The sequence below is a fragment of the Giraffa tippelskirchi genome, chromosome 5 (genome assembly GCF_054371585.1).
Source record: "Giraffa tippelskirchi isolate mGirTip1 chromosome 5, T2T-mGirTip1v1.2.pri, whole genome shotgun sequence".
NCBI lineage: Eukaryota > Metazoa > Chordata > Mammalia > Artiodactyla > Giraffidae > Giraffa > Giraffa tippelskirchi.
The window spans coordinates 133,638,490-133,656,190 of NC_137279.1; the positions used below are offsets into that span (position 1 = coordinate 133,638,490).

The 17,701-nt window shown below is 43.9% G+C and overlaps 1 protein-coding gene across 2 annotated transcripts; it reads right to left on the reverse strand.

Annotated features, from left to right (window-relative positions):
• Positions 1-402: 402 nt before the first annotated feature.
• Positions 403-17,082, reverse strand: LMO4 (LIM domain only 4). Of its 2 annotated transcripts, none has more exons than XM_081485680.1 (5): positions 16,727-17,082; positions 13,697-13,935; positions 6,294-6,390; positions 5,749-5,904; positions 403-1,199 (listed from the first exon to the last, which is right to left on the reverse strand). In XM_081485680.1, the coding sequence occupies exons 2-5, from the start codon at positions 13,930-13,932 to the stop codon at positions 1,191-1,193; spliced, it is 498 nt and encodes a 165-aa protein (XP_081341806.1). In that variant the 5' UTR covers positions 13,933-13,935; positions 16,727-17,082; the 3' UTR covers positions 403-1,190. The 2 variants fall into 2 exon arrangements, with proteins under 2 accessions (XP_081341806.1, XP_081341807.1); XM_081485681.1 differs by lacking the exon at positions 16,727-17,082 and adding an exon at positions 14,137-14,230.
• Between the last annotated feature and the right edge of the window lie 619 nt (positions 17,083-17,701).

Consider the following 17,701-nt stretch of genomic DNA (forward strand, 5'->3'; position numbering starts at 1 on the left):
GTAAGAGAACAAGATGGTTATGCCACATTCTTTAACATGCTTTCCATCAATACCCAAGGCTTTCCTATTGAGAAAAAAGAATAAGTGAAATAGTTGAAGAATCAAATAAATGTATATATATAAACACAAAAGATTCACTGTGATATAGAAGTGTAATGACGTGCTGTTAACAGAGTATTCTGAACTTATAAAAAGGACTCCTTTAGAAATACGGCTTTGTACCCATGCCAAAAATGGCATAGTTAAGTAACTTGAAGAATACCTCATTGGCTCAGAGCTAAGTAAAACATATGCACCACCTCCTTTGACCCCCTAAGATTTTTTAAAGTGAACTTGGTATAGAACAAAAACACTAAAAATTTCCAAAACACAAAAAAGAAAAAGCAGTTTTTAAACCCAAACTCCATTGAATATTTTTTCTTTTAAGTTTTTATTATTTAAATACACCATACTAGAGCAAATGTCTCTGAAAATATCACAAATAAAAGATTTTTTCTTCATTCAGCAAATTAGAAGTAGGGGGGAATTTCTACACAGTAGCTGCTATGAGCCTGATTTTTTTTCCAATTTTTTTCTTTTTTTCATTCTTTTTTTTGTCTTTGCCATGGGAGTAGCAACATTAGGACAAAAACACTTACATGCATACATACAATGTATTTTACAGAGATACAATAAAAGTGTTTGTGATAGAATATCACAAAAGCCACATCTCTTTCCTTTATCTCATGTTCAGTTTTGATTGAAACACATTTCCTTACAACACTTAAATATACAAAGAGCAAACAGAATGTTGTTAAGGTAAAACACAGGGTACAAACTCTGGCCAGTGCCCTGCTAATTGTTAATGAGGGTAGAAAGCAGATTTGAATGCTTCTTTTAATTAGCTTCATTAGTCATTTCCCTCCTCCCAAGCTCCCTCCCCCCAAAAAGATGTCCTCTGGTGGATCTTTTTTCATTTTCTCTACAGTCTCCCATTAGCCCAGGTTCATGGAGTCCTTAATGTTCATATTCAGTCATTTTAATACACCAATAAATGCGGGAAGAGCAATCAAGACTAAAGAAGGTGCAATGGCATGGAGCTGGCACTGGTGCTAGCTACAAAGGTGACTTGTCTACTGAAGACACATGGGATCCACCTGTGATGAACAAGATCTGAGATGAAGGCACGCATTCTGCATTACTCTGACCTTTTAGCAGACCTGCAAGAAATAAAAATGGGCATCTTAGCTAAAATGCTAAATTTGAGAGATATTCAACTCAAACATGACTGATTTTGTCTTCCCTACATTCACTAATCTTCTTTTATTAGATTACTTCCCAACTGTGACTTGATAGAGGCTTTCTACGCTACTTACCCCAGCAGTGAAGAACTAAAGCATAACATTTTCTGCACTTTGACTAGTGGAGAAAATGAGACAATAAATGGACTATTAGAAAGTTTCTGATGTAAAGTTCTACATTGAATTACTGAACTCTGTAAGAGCAAGTTTCTTTTTGAAAAGAATGAATTATAACATCTTGCCTTGTACTTGGATCTTAAAGGCAAGGCCCTTCTCTCCAGGAAGTTTTGTGTTAATATTTACAACTGTGTAACCTTTACAAGTTACTTGTCTAGGTCTCGGTTTCCTCATCCTTCAAGTGGGGATAATAAGACTGTAGTAAGGATTACGTAATATATGGGGAGTACATTCAGCAGTGCCTGGCACTTAATAAAAGCTAAACAAATATTGTCAATTATCATTATTATTTTAATATCCCCATGTGATGTCTATTCACCATATCCTTCTCTACCTATAGGTATGTGTGTATATGCATGTGTGTACATACACACACACACAACTATTCAGATGCTACTTTTCCCTTAGTATTTCCTATCTGCTATGCCACTTAATATTACATAAATATTGTAAATATATGAGTCAAACTTATGTAATGTGTTCATGATGTGCTCAATTATAGAACGTAGTTCCATGGAAGTCTAACTTTAATGTTTAAGTTAGAAATGATACTCCACACAGTCGTCAAATACAATCTGTTTGCAATTACTGCAATGAAATAATATATATTAGGTTTTTATGGTTTTTAAATGACATTTTGAGCTTCCCAGGAAGTTCCCGTTTCACCCTTTCCCTAACTTACTAAAAGCCTGAAGTCTATTAGGAGCTGCAACCCCCTACTTCCAAGCTAATTAAAGTGGTGGAGGCTTAATTCCCCAGAGTAGAGGCTCAGTGTGAGAAAGGTAATTTGTCTGTCCAGAACAAAGATGCGGCAGCAGCCAGCGAGCATATTTAATAAATGAGCATCAAATGTCCTCTACGATGGACACACACACAACACCAATTATATAACTACTACGTATGAATTGTGAAGTGGTATGCAAACTAGAACTCTCACTAATTTTCCTCCAGCCAAGGAGATGTGATCTCTTGCTTTACTGAAAAGCACGGATTATTCTAGATGGAACAATCACTCCTGAGGGGAGGAAAGAATTCCAGAGCAGGTAAAATTTATCACAAACAAAATAAACAAAAAAATTGCCACTGCCACAATTCTTGATTCTGTGTACATAGCGCTCTACAAGGCATTATTCTCCTGAGGGGAGCCAAGTCTCCTTTAGACAAAACAGGCTGTAAGATTTTGTAGATCTTGGAACACTAGTGGTCTGAGATTTTAGTCAAGAGACTATGTGACTTAAAAGCTCAAAATCATTTTTTCTCAGAATACACAAAAGCCAATGATGCAGAACAACAACTAAACTATACATCCCAGACACTGGGACAAATTTCAGGAGGATAAAGGTTGAAAGGGGGCAGATGATGGGGGCCTATACTTTCCATACAATTAGCTGCTTTTAAAGAAGGGATGTACAAATAATCAACTCATTACTTTTCAGCCAGAGGATGCCTGGGTATATTTATTATGCATCATGCACTAAAAATGTAATTGGTTCTGCGAACAGAAGGAAAACGGCCAAAATTAATGTCCAATTTTCCCTACCAAAAATATGGAGAACTAGAGAGAAGAAAACAATAAAATGGAGCCATTTGTCATTTCTCCCCATCCCATCTCCTCCAGAAAAGAAGTGCCAGAGGGTTTGGGTAAAATCATTTTAAAACCTTCTCTAAGTCCAAAAAGTAGTTTATGTTCCACTAGGCAGTGTTTTCATTATCTCTTCCCCCATGCCCTCTTGTTACTGTCTCTCTGGACCATGTTCAGCTTATCCCAAACCTTTATTTACAAAAATTGCCTTGTGAATTGACCTGGCTCATGGTGAGCCTAACACCAAGGGCAAAAATGTGAGACATTTAGGCCAATGGGGATATGTTCTTAATTAACATCAACCCCAAAACACAGCTTCTCACCAGTGTTTCATAAGAACACACCCTTAAGTTATATTTCCTTATGCCTTTTAAGAGCTATTAATTTTTGAAGGCCACCTGTCTCCTTTTGGCTTCCAACATTAAGAAAATACACACTGATAGTCTCTTATTCATTGCCTAATATATCTTGTATTTTAAAATCAATGTCCTACCTCTCCCACCCTGCAAAAGGTATGGACTTATATGAAAGGCACAATACATGCAATGCTGTAAACACGTAAACCCGATTTTCTTCCCAATTTTCCTAACACCTAACTGATGTCCTCTTATGCTCAGTAAGATGGTACTGTGAGACCATGCTCATACTTATTACGCGTCTGGGCACTTGGTGCCAGGCTGACAATGCTGTGTCCTGTGTCCAGCGCTGTTGAGTCTGGCAACATTTTCCACCTTGTCTCTATATCCTTCAATTCTCATCATGCACGTTGGTAGCTCTATCATTTTTTATGCCTTGCTAAATCAGGGAAAGAAATGGTCTAACACCAGCAACTAACTTACGATATAATCTGTAGAAAACTGTGATTTTACATCGGAGGGGGTAGGTTTTATTCTTGTACTTCTTTTTTTGGCGGGGGGGCTACCAAGTATAACTACCAATGGCTTTGCCTCCAAACTGAAATGATAACTCAAGATATTTGTTACCCATTATTGTCCTCAACTGTGCCCTATAGATTCACTTAATTACAACCGAAAGCATAAAAATCTGTACGTATTTATATGTATTGGCACTTCTTAAAGAAGCTTGAAATGGCTCATTGATGGTGACTGATTAATTTGCAATAAAAAATTAGACTTCCGTTCTTACAATAGTATTCTATGTAGCTTCCCATATTAGTAAACTAAATAAGGAAAACTATACATACTTTGATGCAATTAACCTTTACCTTATAATGCAATGGAAAATACATTTAAAATCACTCCATAAACTTGAATAAGAGAAAATGATAAAAATAAGTATTAAAATATGGCAGTATAATTTTAAATAGTTTTCAAATACTAGTCATTTTCCCTATACACAACATTAAGAAAATGCATTATGGAAGACAAAGAAGCCTAATATTTTTTCCTGAGATTTTTGAAGCTTGCTAAATTCCTATTTGCAGATAAATGTTATTTTTTGTGATCCCCACAACAGACATTAATGAAGTTCCTATTGTAAATCCATAAAGAATTACCAAGTGAAGTGTGCACTTTTTGTTTCAATGCAATAACTCAGTGCTGTGTGATTGCCTGGGTTAATGATGAAAAAGTCAAACATACTATCAGAGCTGATGGAAAAATCTATCACCAATCTGAAATTAAAATTCATCTGTGGTCAATAAGATTTAATATCCATGCAAGTGGCGCTGTAAAGAGTAAATGAATCAATGTCATCAATACATAATCAGTATGAAATATGATGTGAATAAAATTATGCGCACAAGTCATACATTTCACTCTTTTCTGGGCCAGTGTGGAATGAACAGTCTCTTAACTGAAGGTTGACAGTAATTGTTACAAATTAGGCACAGCAGTTATCAAAATGCACTCACTTGCATAGCTATAGGACTTATTAAGGAGATTAAAATAGATCTAAAACTATCCAGTACTGGAGGTGCTGGACAACTGTTGAACACCCGATTTTCCCTCTGAAGTGCCCTCTATACTACATGATTCGTACATCTGTATAATTTCCTCATTTCTAACTCTGGTCCCAAAACTCTCCAGCTGTGGGTAAGAATCAAAACACATAATCTTTAATAATGGGAGCTATCTATGGCCCAAAGTGATCAGCAAGACCTAGAACTTAAAAAGAAAAGTTGTAACTTATTTAAATCTTACAGGACTGTAAATCAACAAAAATGCTCTTCCTTGGAATTTCAGAATGTTTCATAAAACTGCTCCTCTAAAATTCAAAGCACCGTAAACTGGGTGTGGAAGGCAGGTGTCCGATTTGCTATTACTAATGAAGAAATCATTCTTTCACGACAAAGACATTTATTCCCTCTTCTTACCATAAATGTTCTAATTTCCGCCTCCCCCCTCCAATAACCTAGTCACCTGGTATTTCTGAATTTCAAAATTGTCTAGTGGGATGAAGAACTGGTTATAGGGAAGTTTTACATTTTGCCTGACTTTGCATGAGATAACATGTTCAATATTGGTAAAGCTACAGTTGTAACCAAACCAGGATTTTTTTAACCACAGACGATTCACAATTTAATCAATCAACTCTTCTATTTCTAAACATGTATGTATGAGTAGCCTACATTTCTTTAAAAGGACATGCAAAAACACAACCACCTAGGAAACTCCCTCACTAGATGGACCTAGGTTGAACCTTCCTACTTGTTCTAATAGAGCTTATTAGTAACTGCGAGGTATTCACCTTCTGGTCTGGCAGTAGTGGATTGCTCTGAAGTGAATTCAAATGGCCATTGATGAGAGCTGTAGGTCTATCATGTTCACAAAATAAACTGCCATTGATGTAGTGAAACCGATCTCCCGGGACCAGGCGATTCCGGCAGGTAGAGCATGTAAAACACTGAAAGGGAAAAGCAAACCCACTGAAAACAAGTACAAATTAAGTCTTTTGTGGTCACAAGTTTGTGAACTGTTTTTAAGCAGGTATCTGTCAAGTACAGGGAGTCACTTATGGCTTGGTGTTTTCCTTCCTTCGACATGATTCTAGAAAAGAGTAAGCGCAAATGCAAGAAACTAGAGCAAGCTAAAGGGGGAGAGAGACAAATAGGTGTGTGGCGTGGCGGGGGGTTGGGGGCGGGTATGTAATCATCACTGCCATGCTACAATTTCAATGGATTCCTTCTGTGTTTGAGGCTTGAGACAACAGGGTTCCCACTAAGGAGACATGCTGTGTCTCCATGCAGGAAAGGTATGGTTCTTTTAAAAGCACAAAAGAGGAGCAGATGCTACCTTCAGATGATACACATTGCCTTGGGCCCTCATGACGAGTTCACTCGCAGGAATAGACTGTCCACAAGCGCTGCAAGCACCGCTATTCCCAAATAACCTGAAACAAAGATGACGGGGACACCAATGAATAATCCCAAACCAAAGAAAAAGAAAGAAATCCCCCAGCCTCTGGCCCTCCCTTTGGAATGTATTTGACAGAGGCGGAATTTTCAGGCTCAGGCCTCAAATTTATGAGTGATTTACATCATCCAGGAAAAAAATTCTTTTGGGGGTCACAGGTAACTTCTGCCTACCGCAGAGGAAGAGGATGCCCTGGGTTTAATCAAAATATTGACTTACACCTCTAGCAAATACAAAACAATTCTGTTCTACACACATTTTATCAGATTACTGAGTTCATCATAAAAAAAAAGATACAATTCATGACTGGAGTTTAAATGCATTGTGTCCTTGAACTTATATGAAGAACTCTTTTGTACTTTAATCATATCTTGAGATATGAGTCATCAAAAGGGTTAAGAGGATTTGATTGTATATCTAAGAAGACATCATGCTCAGTGTATTGAAACTCCCGTAAACCTCCATCAGTGCAGACTTTCCATTAGAAACTCTCTGCTATCCAGGTTGATATATAATGTGTATGGGTTAACCTTTTCAATCATGGTGTCAACACTTAAGATTTGCCTCTGCTCATCTCTTTCATCCTAACCTTCTCTCTCTCTTGATAATGAAATGCTTGCTCCAACTTCCCTCTATCTGCTCCTGAGTCCACAATTTAGATTACTTCATCTCTGCTAGCAACAAACTGAATGAAATTTCGATTTGAGCAGAAAGTAATTTACCGGGATCTGGACCCATTTGTCATCATATCTCTCTGGGTGTTTGCTGTATCACTGCAGTTTTCCTATGCAATCAAATGAGACCACAACATCTGCCATGGGGGGAGGAGGGGGAGAAGGAGAAGGCTGCAGAGGAGGGGAAAGCTCAAGGAAGTGTGGTGTACTGAAGAAAAATATATACGTAATTCCTTATATTCTTCCACAGGCACAAAAAATATTTTAATGAACACAGAACTTTGGCTTTTATGGAATCTGTAGATTCAAGCTGGGAAGCTTTATTTGCTTTTGAGCTTCCCTCTTTATTATCCACAAATATTTATTAAACAGACCAAAATGATTTCACATTGAAAGGTTATGTTGGAACAAGTAAGCAGGGTCAGAGAGGCACTTTTCAACAATGAAAAAACAAAGTAATGGGACTTACAAATTAACGTATCGGTGTCATCATAAATATTAATATTTACATTTTTTCCTTGTTCAAATAAAGTCATAAAATGCAGTTTGTGTCAAACCAGGAGACACACTCCTATAGAACACCCCGTAATCTGAATGACTGCAGCATGCCTCTATATAAAAATAATTGCTTTGAGTTTTCAGAATCTGGTCTTGTAGAAGAGGCTTGTCATGTTCAAACTACTAATTTGCTGTCGCCACTTTATTGAAAATAGCCTGTAAGTTGTTATTAAATGTATCGACTGAACGACAGGGAGAGTAGTAAAACTGCCCCTTAAGATGGCTTTTAATAGGAAGCCCAAGAAACAAATTTTGCAGTAGCATCGATTTGAAGAGTTCAATCAAAACTCCATTTCAAAACTAATTAGTCTGAGATCCACGACACATTGACACGTTCTTGCAGAATCAGAACAGTTAGAGAGAAAGCTGAAATAATACACTGTCCAGACCTCTAGCCGCACGACCACACCGTGTGGGAGCAAGGGGTCCGCTGGCCTGCCATCTCCTGACGCTGGACCACTTCAGGAGCACTGATGAGGACCTCCCAGAGTCTCACTCACAGCATCCTGCAAGTGTGGGCTGTCACTGCTGCCGCAGGGGGGCTTCTCAGAAGGGTAGAGTTAGTGTGACCAGAGAATTAGCACTGCCACTGGGAAGGAGTTTATGATCAACAGCAGGGCTATTTCAAAACCCAAAAGGGGTACCAATTCAGACACTTCGAGTGAGAATAAAGTTAAAAACCTGTCGATGTAGCCAAAAACACACTGAGGATAAAAGGGGGGTAGTGTAGATAATAGGGTTAGGGAACAGAATTCTACTGGAGCCAAGGACCAAATATTCTCTTAGAGTAACCCAGAAGGATTTTAATGGATCAAAGTCTATCATTATGGCTGTCACTACCAACAGGTACACAATGACACTCCATCTTAAAAACACCCTTTCACAGTACCGATCTGATTACCCAACCTTACCCAACCTAAGTGTTCATTTATTTAACAATTCACCCTGAGTAAAGTCAGTTGTATGTCTTCAACATCTAAGTGTGTTTTAATAATCAGGGCAGTCGTGTGTAATCCAAAAGCTTTTCATACTTATTTTCTCCAGCACCACTTTCCTAACCTTCAGGGAACAATCAGCCACAAAATCGCGGGATTCCTAAAGTGTCAGAAAGTACAGTTACAAAGTTTGAAAATGACCACGATCTACTCAGGATTGATGTGCTATTGAACAATATTATTAATGGAGTTTAACATCTTTCCATGCCTACAGCTTTAAGGCTGCCTCAGAGCAGATTTTAATCCTTTTTTTACTAGAGAGGAAGGCTACCATTAGAATTCCACCCTTTTTCCTGAAAAGTTGTGTTTTTTTTTTTTAACATTTCTGTTCACTGGAGAGTTAATTATCTAACCAGGGGGACTGTCCAGGACAGTGTTTGATTTAAAAGGCTTGAGGCTTTAGGTGCTCAATTAAGTAGCTATCGGTCTCAGACTGGACTATAATGGGCTCTTTTCTCTTTAACTCAAGCAACGGGGAGATATACCCCAGGTCAGGCTAATTAAAGCCAGGGGAGTCTTTAATTGTGATGACAGAATCGGTTTCAGTTTCCTTTCTTTGGGTCCTCAGTCCAAGAAGGTCGTTAATATTTCAGCATTTGGGCAATGCAATCAATCACAAACATCAAGAGGTTCCTTATATGGGGAAAAGGGAGAAATCCCACCAAACCTCCACACTTTAAAGGTGCTTTGCTCCTAGGAAAAACACCTTGAAGTGCCAGTACTGTTTGCCAGCTTCAGTTCTCCTTGATGACAGAACCGAGATGGAGAGCAAGTTTTATTTTTAGTTCAGTAATAATACTTAGCATCTTTCCCTAACTTCAATGACCAATAGGTGGGCCTATTTTCCACTGCATTATTACTTGAAGCAAAATACATGCAATACTAGCGTTACCTGGCTGTTTTCTAAACTGCTTTCAGGCAAGGAGAGGTGCGTTTCTAAGAGTGTGGCTGAAAGGTATACATTTGTACCTGCAAGTCAATATCAGCAACCTAGCTAGGAGAAAAATGCACATCCACAGCTACTGATCCAGATGCAATTGGTTTTCCAGCAGGTTCCTATATTTAATCTAAATTCTGCACCAGCTATATTAACTGTAACAAAGAAATGCAAACCCAGAAATTATGCCTGGAGCCAAGTCCATTAAAGATACTTCGGAATAACTAGAGACCAAGCACCTTAAAAGCACCAGAAGCTATTGATACTTAAAGGGGGGCTGTGAATAATCACAATTGCTGCGTTAGAGAGGGGAGGGAAGAAAAAAAAAATCAGCCAAATTACGCTTGGTTAATTCAGAGTAACAGATCTGCCCCCAAGTGAATTGGAGGCCTTGAATTAATTCTGTTATGACAAATCAAGATAAACGTTCCCCCTAAATTGCATGCGATTTAATTAATTTTTGAGATCCTCGGATTTTTTTTTCCTAGCTAATAGTTCACATGCTCCTGTGCTGTCATTGTGCTTGAGTGGGCAGACTTCAAAGTGATATTAAATAACCAACTATTAGATTTACCTAGCACGTCCTATTGGAAAAGTGCCATTTAATTACCTAGCCTGTTCAATTAAAGGGACAGCATTCTCTGAATATAGCAGCTTGCTGTTGATTACCAGGGAAATGAACTCGCTGTCTGGCGGTTCCTCCGTTCCTAACGCTACCCTCTTCCCAAACACACCCTCCACCACCCACCAGCACCAGTCCCCCCGCCCCGGGCCCCCACCCCCGGCCGCGCGGCGCTCACTGCGGCTGCGGGCGCCACGTGAACCTCCTGAGCGGAGCCCAGGGCAAGAAAAGCGCGACCCACTCATCCAGCTCCCGCCCTGCGCTCGCCCCCTCGCGGGCCCGAGGCACCGGCCGGCCGGGCGCCTCCACTGCGGCCTTGGGCGCCACCGGCCCGTAGCGTGGCCCCCGCCCGGTCGAGCGAGAGAGCGGACGAGACCCGGCACGCAGAGAACCGCCAACCGGGCTTCCGGCGCGTTTCCTCGCCTCACCAGACCTTAAGCCCCACCCGTCGATCTCCCCTAACTTCCTCCTCTCGCTGCACTTTCCGCGCCAGTCTTCGGGCCCGAGGTGGGGTAGAGGAAGGAGGACTCGAAGAAAGAGAATCAAGAGTTTCTGAAGCTACTTGGTGGCGCTGGGATTGAGCCGAGGGTTCCGGAACTGGGGGGTAGTCGGGGTGGGGGGTGGGGGGCGCTGCTAAGGTTCGCCTACTTTTGTAATTTTGTAAGGTGGCCGGGCCTGGCCGGCGTTGGCCCCTTTAAGACCCACTCTCCCCTTCCTCTCCCCTCACCCCCTCCTCGTCTTTCCCTCTCTCTCTCTCTGAGGCCAATTTTGTTAATTAAATGTTTTGTTTGCGACGCAGCTCTCATTCATTGCGGACACGTCATTCGGAGCAGATCTAAGCCAGAGACCAGATCTCATTAGATAAAGCCCATCAGAACTAAGAAAATGGAGGAGCCACTAATTAAAGCTTTTAATTGTGCGGATTCGCTGCAGCAAGGCTTTATCTGAAATCTTGGGAGGGAGACGAGGCAGAAGTTCAGTTCTGCCCAATCGACACTTGGTCGCGCAGGGGTAAGGGACTAGGGAAAAGCGGCACCCTCCCCCCGCAACCCCCTCCTCCCCGGGCCTCTCCCAGCTCTCCCGAAGCTTTTTAGCCAGATCTTGGTTGTTTTAAGAAAAAAAAAAAAAAAACCACAACCTCAAAGTCAGACAGTTTAAAAGCCCCTTAATAAATCGCTCTGTGGTCTCAGCTGGACCCAAGAGCCGGAGTCCCCTTCACCTGGTGGCCGGCGAGCGGATTAGCCCTGCTCCTCAGCGGCAGGCAAGCACTGCAGAATTGAAAGCTTCTTCAACAAGTGGACTGAGGGGAGGCTGGGGAGGGAGTAGCTGAGGGGGAAAGGAACACGCGCCTCCCCACCTTCCTACCCTTTTGGCATCTTGGTGGGCAGAAGGAAGGAACACTGAAGGAAACCTTAGATCCCTTAAAAATGGGGGGTGGGGGGGCGGGGAGAGGATGCTTCTGCTGAGCTCTGAGCAGTGTGAGGAAAGGATCAATTTGGTACTGAGCTAGAACACATCTCTCCAGGACAAATCTAACGTTCTCAGGGTAGCCTCTAGTTCACCAGCAATGGTTCCAGTTTTCAGTAAGGAAAAAAGAAAGAATATGGACCCAATTAATTAAAGCTTGGGGTTGGGCACACATCTTTCGTTTCTCCATTAAGCCACGAGAAAAACACCAAATGGGCATTGATATTTGTTCCCAAGAATAAGGAAAGAAATGGAAGTGATTCCCAGGAAGCCATTTGCCTAAACTTGTCCCGAGGGAATGCAAGTGGACCCATCTTCTTTTTAATTAGTGGTAATCAGAAGGTTTTCTGAAGACACGTGGAGAGGAGATGAATCTGTACCATTCACTGCTTCTGAACAGCACTGTCAATTTTTCCCCTTTAAGCCACCCTCCTTACCACAGTTTTGCTCTCTATTTAATTACAATACTGTCAAAGCTCATGGCATTGCTTGGAAGGAGGATAAGAAAGCATTACACCCATGCTCCTGCTGGTTTTCCAACACTTACTTCAAAAAGAACACTTTGTGAAATTAATGCTGCCCTCTTAATTTAAAAATAAAAGCCCTCTCCCTTCCTATATCTATATGTATATATTTTTAACTTGGCTGATTGAGGAGGCCAGTAATGCATTACTGGAAAACCAAATGTCACCTTATTCCATCATTTTACACTAATGATATCGCTGCGATAAACACAGCCATACTACTCAGCTCCGAACTGCACTGGGGTCTTTTGCAGTTTTAGACCCAGAGTGAGGGAATCACAATAGAGCTAAACTTCAAAAAAATACCTCATCTATTGATTAACCCACATTGAAAAGCAAAAATGTTCTAATCTCTATAAAGAAAACGGTTTAGAACAGAAATTTAAATAGAACGCAGTTTTTTAAAGTGAGCGGTATTCTAATATCAACCGTGTGGGCGTGGGTTTTTTTTTTTTTTTAATTACTGGATGTTGAAACAGAACACCTCCTAGAAGCATTCATGTGCATCAGTCTATCAAACCATTTACTCAAATTAAATGTGTAATCCTTCAAATGCCTCCTTTCAAATTAATGAGTTTAAGTAGCTTGAGTTCACCTGAAAAGATCCTATAGGCACCTGACCTCCTGAATTCTTTCCATTAATTGCACTGAAACTTGTTGGAAAAGGCTGCTTACATAGGCATATGAATGTTCGTATACATTGCTTTAAAATGCAAGATTAGTATAATTCTATAGCCTCTTTTCCTAAATCTCTTTTGGGGATCAAGGGCAGTGATACAAATAACAACAACAAAAAACCCAAAATCTGAACATTCCTCAACTGAAAGCACTGCAAAATTTTACATCACAAACCACACACTAACACTGAGTACTTGGAGCCTCCAAGTAACAGTATAAAAAGAGAAACATTACCATTAAGATTTTTTTTTTCTTGTTTGGGTTTCTTCGCTACAAGAAAAATGACAAGTCTTTAAACTGACAGGTAACCAGCAGTTTTCACAAGGAACACAATGAGTCAGTTTTCTACTCAAGAAAGTTTAAGGTGCTTCTGTAAATATCATAATCTGCCATCACCATCCGCAAATCATTTCTCACTAACCACACTTAAAATTTTAAGTCAGTCTTTTGTCTCCGAGTTCCTGTGTGGGCCCCTACCTTGCCTTAAGAAAGCAGCTTAACTCCCACTAGAAATGTTTATTTTTAGTGGAGGGTCCAACTGGGGCTGACCACTTGAAACCCTGGTCCTGAGAGTGCGCAACCTTGGCACACCTAGCGGCTCAGTCCCACCAGATGCGCAGTTTTCAGTTAGTGTGGCCTTTGCCACTAATCTGCCATTAAAAATTGGAAGACTAACACATGCTTCTTTAACCCCTTAAATTTCAGCCAGCCAGGTTTTTAAGGTGTATTCTCAGAGGTGCCCTGTTCCTTTCCTTAAAATCCTTGGTAATCTTTGGCCTTGCTACTGCTCTGCCCGCCAATGTTGGGGAAAAGGCAGCCAAGTCTTACCTAATGTAGTCATTTCTGCAAAGAATCATGCCGCTCTTGGTGTAACAGGACGTGCCGATGTCGCCCAGCTGCGCCTGGCAGCAGGAGCACTTGAGGCACCGGCTATGCCAGTAGCTGTCCATGGCATAGAGCAGAAAGCGGTCCGCAATCTTGCCCCCGCAGCCTGCGCACCGCTTCCAGGAGAGGGAGCCGGCCGTCACCGGGGGCGGCTGGGAGCTGCTGCCCGGATTCACCATGGTCTGCAGAGGGCGGGAAGCGGACAGGGAGCGAGACAAAACAGGGGCGATGCAAAAGTTAGTAATCTCCGCGCGAGAGAGCGAACCCGTTCCCCGCCCCCCCCAACCCCCCAGAGCTGCTGGAAGGAAGCAGCAGAGCAAGGGCGGGAAGGATGACGGGGAGAGGGAAGGTGGGAGGCTTGCCGGCAGCAGCCGCCTGTTTACTTTTCTCAAGCTTTGTTCTGGGGCCACGAGCTCCTCTCAACTTTCCAGCGCTCGCCGCCGCTGACAATTTCAGCTTGGGTACTGTCAAAACTCCGAGAGCCAGGCTCCGCGGCGCGCTCCACCCCTCGCGGCGCCTCCTCCCAGCCCCCGCCTCCGCCCACCGCCCCCTCCTCCCCTCCTCCGCCGCCCGCCTCCAGCAAATGAGGGTCAAACCCACCCACCGCCGCGCCCGGCCCCTCCCCGGGCCCCGCCGAGCCTAGAGCGCTCGCCGAGGAGAGTGGGGAGGCGGCGGCCCCCGCCGGAGCCACGTTCCCTCCCGAGCTCTGCCCCGGGAAGTGCAGCTGCAGTTCACAAGTTGGAAATAGTTCGGCTTTCTGAAAGGGAAGGAGGGAGGAACCAGCAGAGGGGAGATGGAGACCGTGATGGTGGGAGGGAAGGCGAGGAGACGGTGTGTGTGTTGGGGCGGGGGCGGGGGGGTGCGGTGTGTAAAGTTGCGAAACTGGTTTTTCGTATTTTAAACAGCACCTTTCACATGCCATTGTGGTGACCGCCATCTCCCATTATTGTTCCAAATCTCACTTCATTTTGAAGATCAATCAGTGTTTTCTCTGGGTTTTCAGGACACAGGCAAGAATAATAGATCATTGAACTTTAGGATGCCTGTTAACTTCCTATACAAACACTCTCCACTTTGGTCTCACTAATCTGCCCTTGATCAGCAATTTAAATGCTAAAGCTTTGTTCCTCCAAAGGGGCGGGGGGAGCGGGGGTACGTTACAGATAATATGCGAGAAGGAACTATTAAAGGATGCACAAGTTATCTCCAAGCCAGTCCTGCTGTCACCAAAAACTGCTTTTAAAAATTCCTCACTCTTTCTAATGAATGTCACGAGAGAAGCAACTGGGGTATAATATAGGAATCAATTTATAAAGCTTAGCCTAAACCGATTAATTTGTTGCCTCCAATCCTGAGTCCAATAAAGTCCTCGTGTTCCTCCAGTCACTTATTCTATAAAAAGATCAAGTTATTTACTGCCAATTAAGCAGCCTGTTTTGTCTTTGTCCTCTGTAAGCCAAGAGTGTGGGCTCCCCTCGAGGCTCCCGGCTATCTGCTCAAGACATTCAGCTGATACCTCAGAAGGGAGAGGGCGAACTTTGCCTGTCCCCAGCCCAACTTGGCTACTGCAGGAGAAAAAAAAAAAAAATGAGGGGAAGGGAACGAAACAAGGACTCGGGTTCCTTAAATAGGCCGATTTTAAACACATTTCCTCCGAAAGAGTCCCGGAACGTGTGTCCAGTGACCGCACAATAAACCAGAATAAGAACTGCACCAATTAAGCTGTAACAAAACCCTGAGACTTTGGAAACAGGACCACTCTAAAACCCATTAGCATTGCATTTATCCGAATGCATCATACCTTTATGTAAATTGATTTATCTGATGCATTTACTCGAGGAATTGCTTTTTGTTACAATTTGCCCTAACCCAAATGAATCTGCATTTCCTGCCCTAGGTCTTTAAACAACACCCCCCTCCACACACACGTTTTAATCGCTCCAAATTCCTTTTTAAAAGAGGAGAGGGAGGGAGGAGATTCCAAGCTCTTCCCCGCCCCCATCTTCGGTGAGAGGTAAATATATATGTATTTTTTTTTTAAAGGAAACACTACACTGAGAAAAGCATCCAGTAACCCCATTAGCTAAAGCTCTTAAGGACAAGCAATACCTTAATGCTGATTAAATCTAAAAGAGATGAATCAAGAGGACTGACCAGAAACTGACTCCCCTGATAACTAAGGACGGGCCCTCATCAAGTTTCATTTAGAGTTGGGGGGAAAAAAAGAAAGAAAGCTTTTAAGTTAAATAGGCTTATACTCTAGTAATTACATAGCCAAGCAATTTAGGTCCTGGGATAGTCAGTGAAATAGAAAGCAGAACTGGCAGCTAGAGGCAAAATCTGCCCCCCTTTAACAACGTCTCTGGTGTTTTTTAATGGAGACCAAGGGAGGGACAAACGTAGCGCTGGCAATTTGTAGTACAAAAATGGATGCTTAATTCATGTCTTGATTTTAATTAGGTGATTCACCGGATTTCTTCTGGATTGGAACAAAAGACTTATAAGCCAAGAGGAATTTTTTAAAAGAACCAGCAGTACCCAATCTTGCTCACTTAGATCCTTTCTGCCACTGTTTCAAAAATAGTGTGGGGGGGGTGGGGCGGAGTGGAGGGTCGTGACTATTTCCCCCACACTACTTCTCAGACTTAAACCCTTATAGCACCTCTAGCCTTTCCCTTCGGAACTGAAAATATACCCACCCCTCCTCCAAGGTCTCCAACAGCCCCATCTCCAAGAAGAACCCTTTTGTAAGCAGGAACCGCTACAAAGCTGGCGGCCCGGGGCTGTCCTCCGTGCTAGCTCGCAGGCCAGCCTCGGTAGTTTCAGACTCGCGCATTATCTAAGCCGACGTATTGTTTACTTGCAATTTGGGACGGTCAAGGGAAGGAAGCCAAAGAAAACAGCCCCGGCCCAAAACGGCCCTCTCCTCTCTCTCCCCTCTCCCTACCCGCGGCTCCCCAGCCGTCCCCTTACCTGCTTTTCCCCTATATTGCAATACTGCGAGAGGCGACGGCGGCGAAATGCGAGCGAAGCCGCTCGGCTTCCAAGGAAGGGGCGCCTCGGCTGGCGGAGCTGGAGGGAGGGGGGATGTTCTCGTAGAAGCAGGAAAGGGGAGGAGGGGGCTAAGGGCTGCTTTTTTTTTTTTTTTTTAACGCGCAGCTCTGAGGCTGGGCTGGGGGGCCCCGCGTAAGTGGCGGGCGGCGGAGAGCAGAAGTGTCAGTCTTGGTCCTCGCCGTTCTCCTCCGCCTCCGGCTCCGCGCGAGCAGCTGCAGGAGCCCTCGGCCCGCGCAGCGCGGCGCAGCGGCAGCAACTGCTGCAATCGCTGCTGCAAGTTTGGCAATGTGGCTTCACTTTGTATATTCCCCCGCCCGGCGGCCCCCGCCCCGCCCGCGCTCCTCCTCCTCCTCCTCCTCCGCCTGCCTCCCTCCCGCTCGCCCGCCCGCTCGCTCGGGGCTGCTGGCGGCGGCAGCGGCTCGGCCGAGCTTCCTGCACCTCTAGCCGGGGAGCGGCCGCGGACACAACAGCCCCGGGAGCGGTGGCGGCGGCGGCCGGGGGGCGAGTGCGCCCGGGAGGCGGGGAGCTGTGGCCGGCGGGGACCGGCGCGCCGGAGCCTGCGCCGCTGCCGGGGCTGCTGCTGCCCGGCTCGGAGGCGGCGGCGGCGGCGGCGGCAGCGCTGGCCTCTAGCCGGCTCGCTCGCTCCCTCCGCGGCTCTTACACATGTGTTACTGACAGAGCAAAATCCCAACTACTCCCCAGCTCTGCCGCCGACGTCAGCGACCCTCAGCCACTGGGCGGCCGGATTGTTCAGGCGGAATAATAAAACCTGCCAATCCGGGCAAGGACAAAGGGATGACTGAAATGAGACTCCGGGGGCGGGGGAGAGAGCCAGGCGGAGGAGCGGGCCGAGGCTGGAGCGGGGAAGGGCCGGAATCAGGTGGGGAGAAGTCA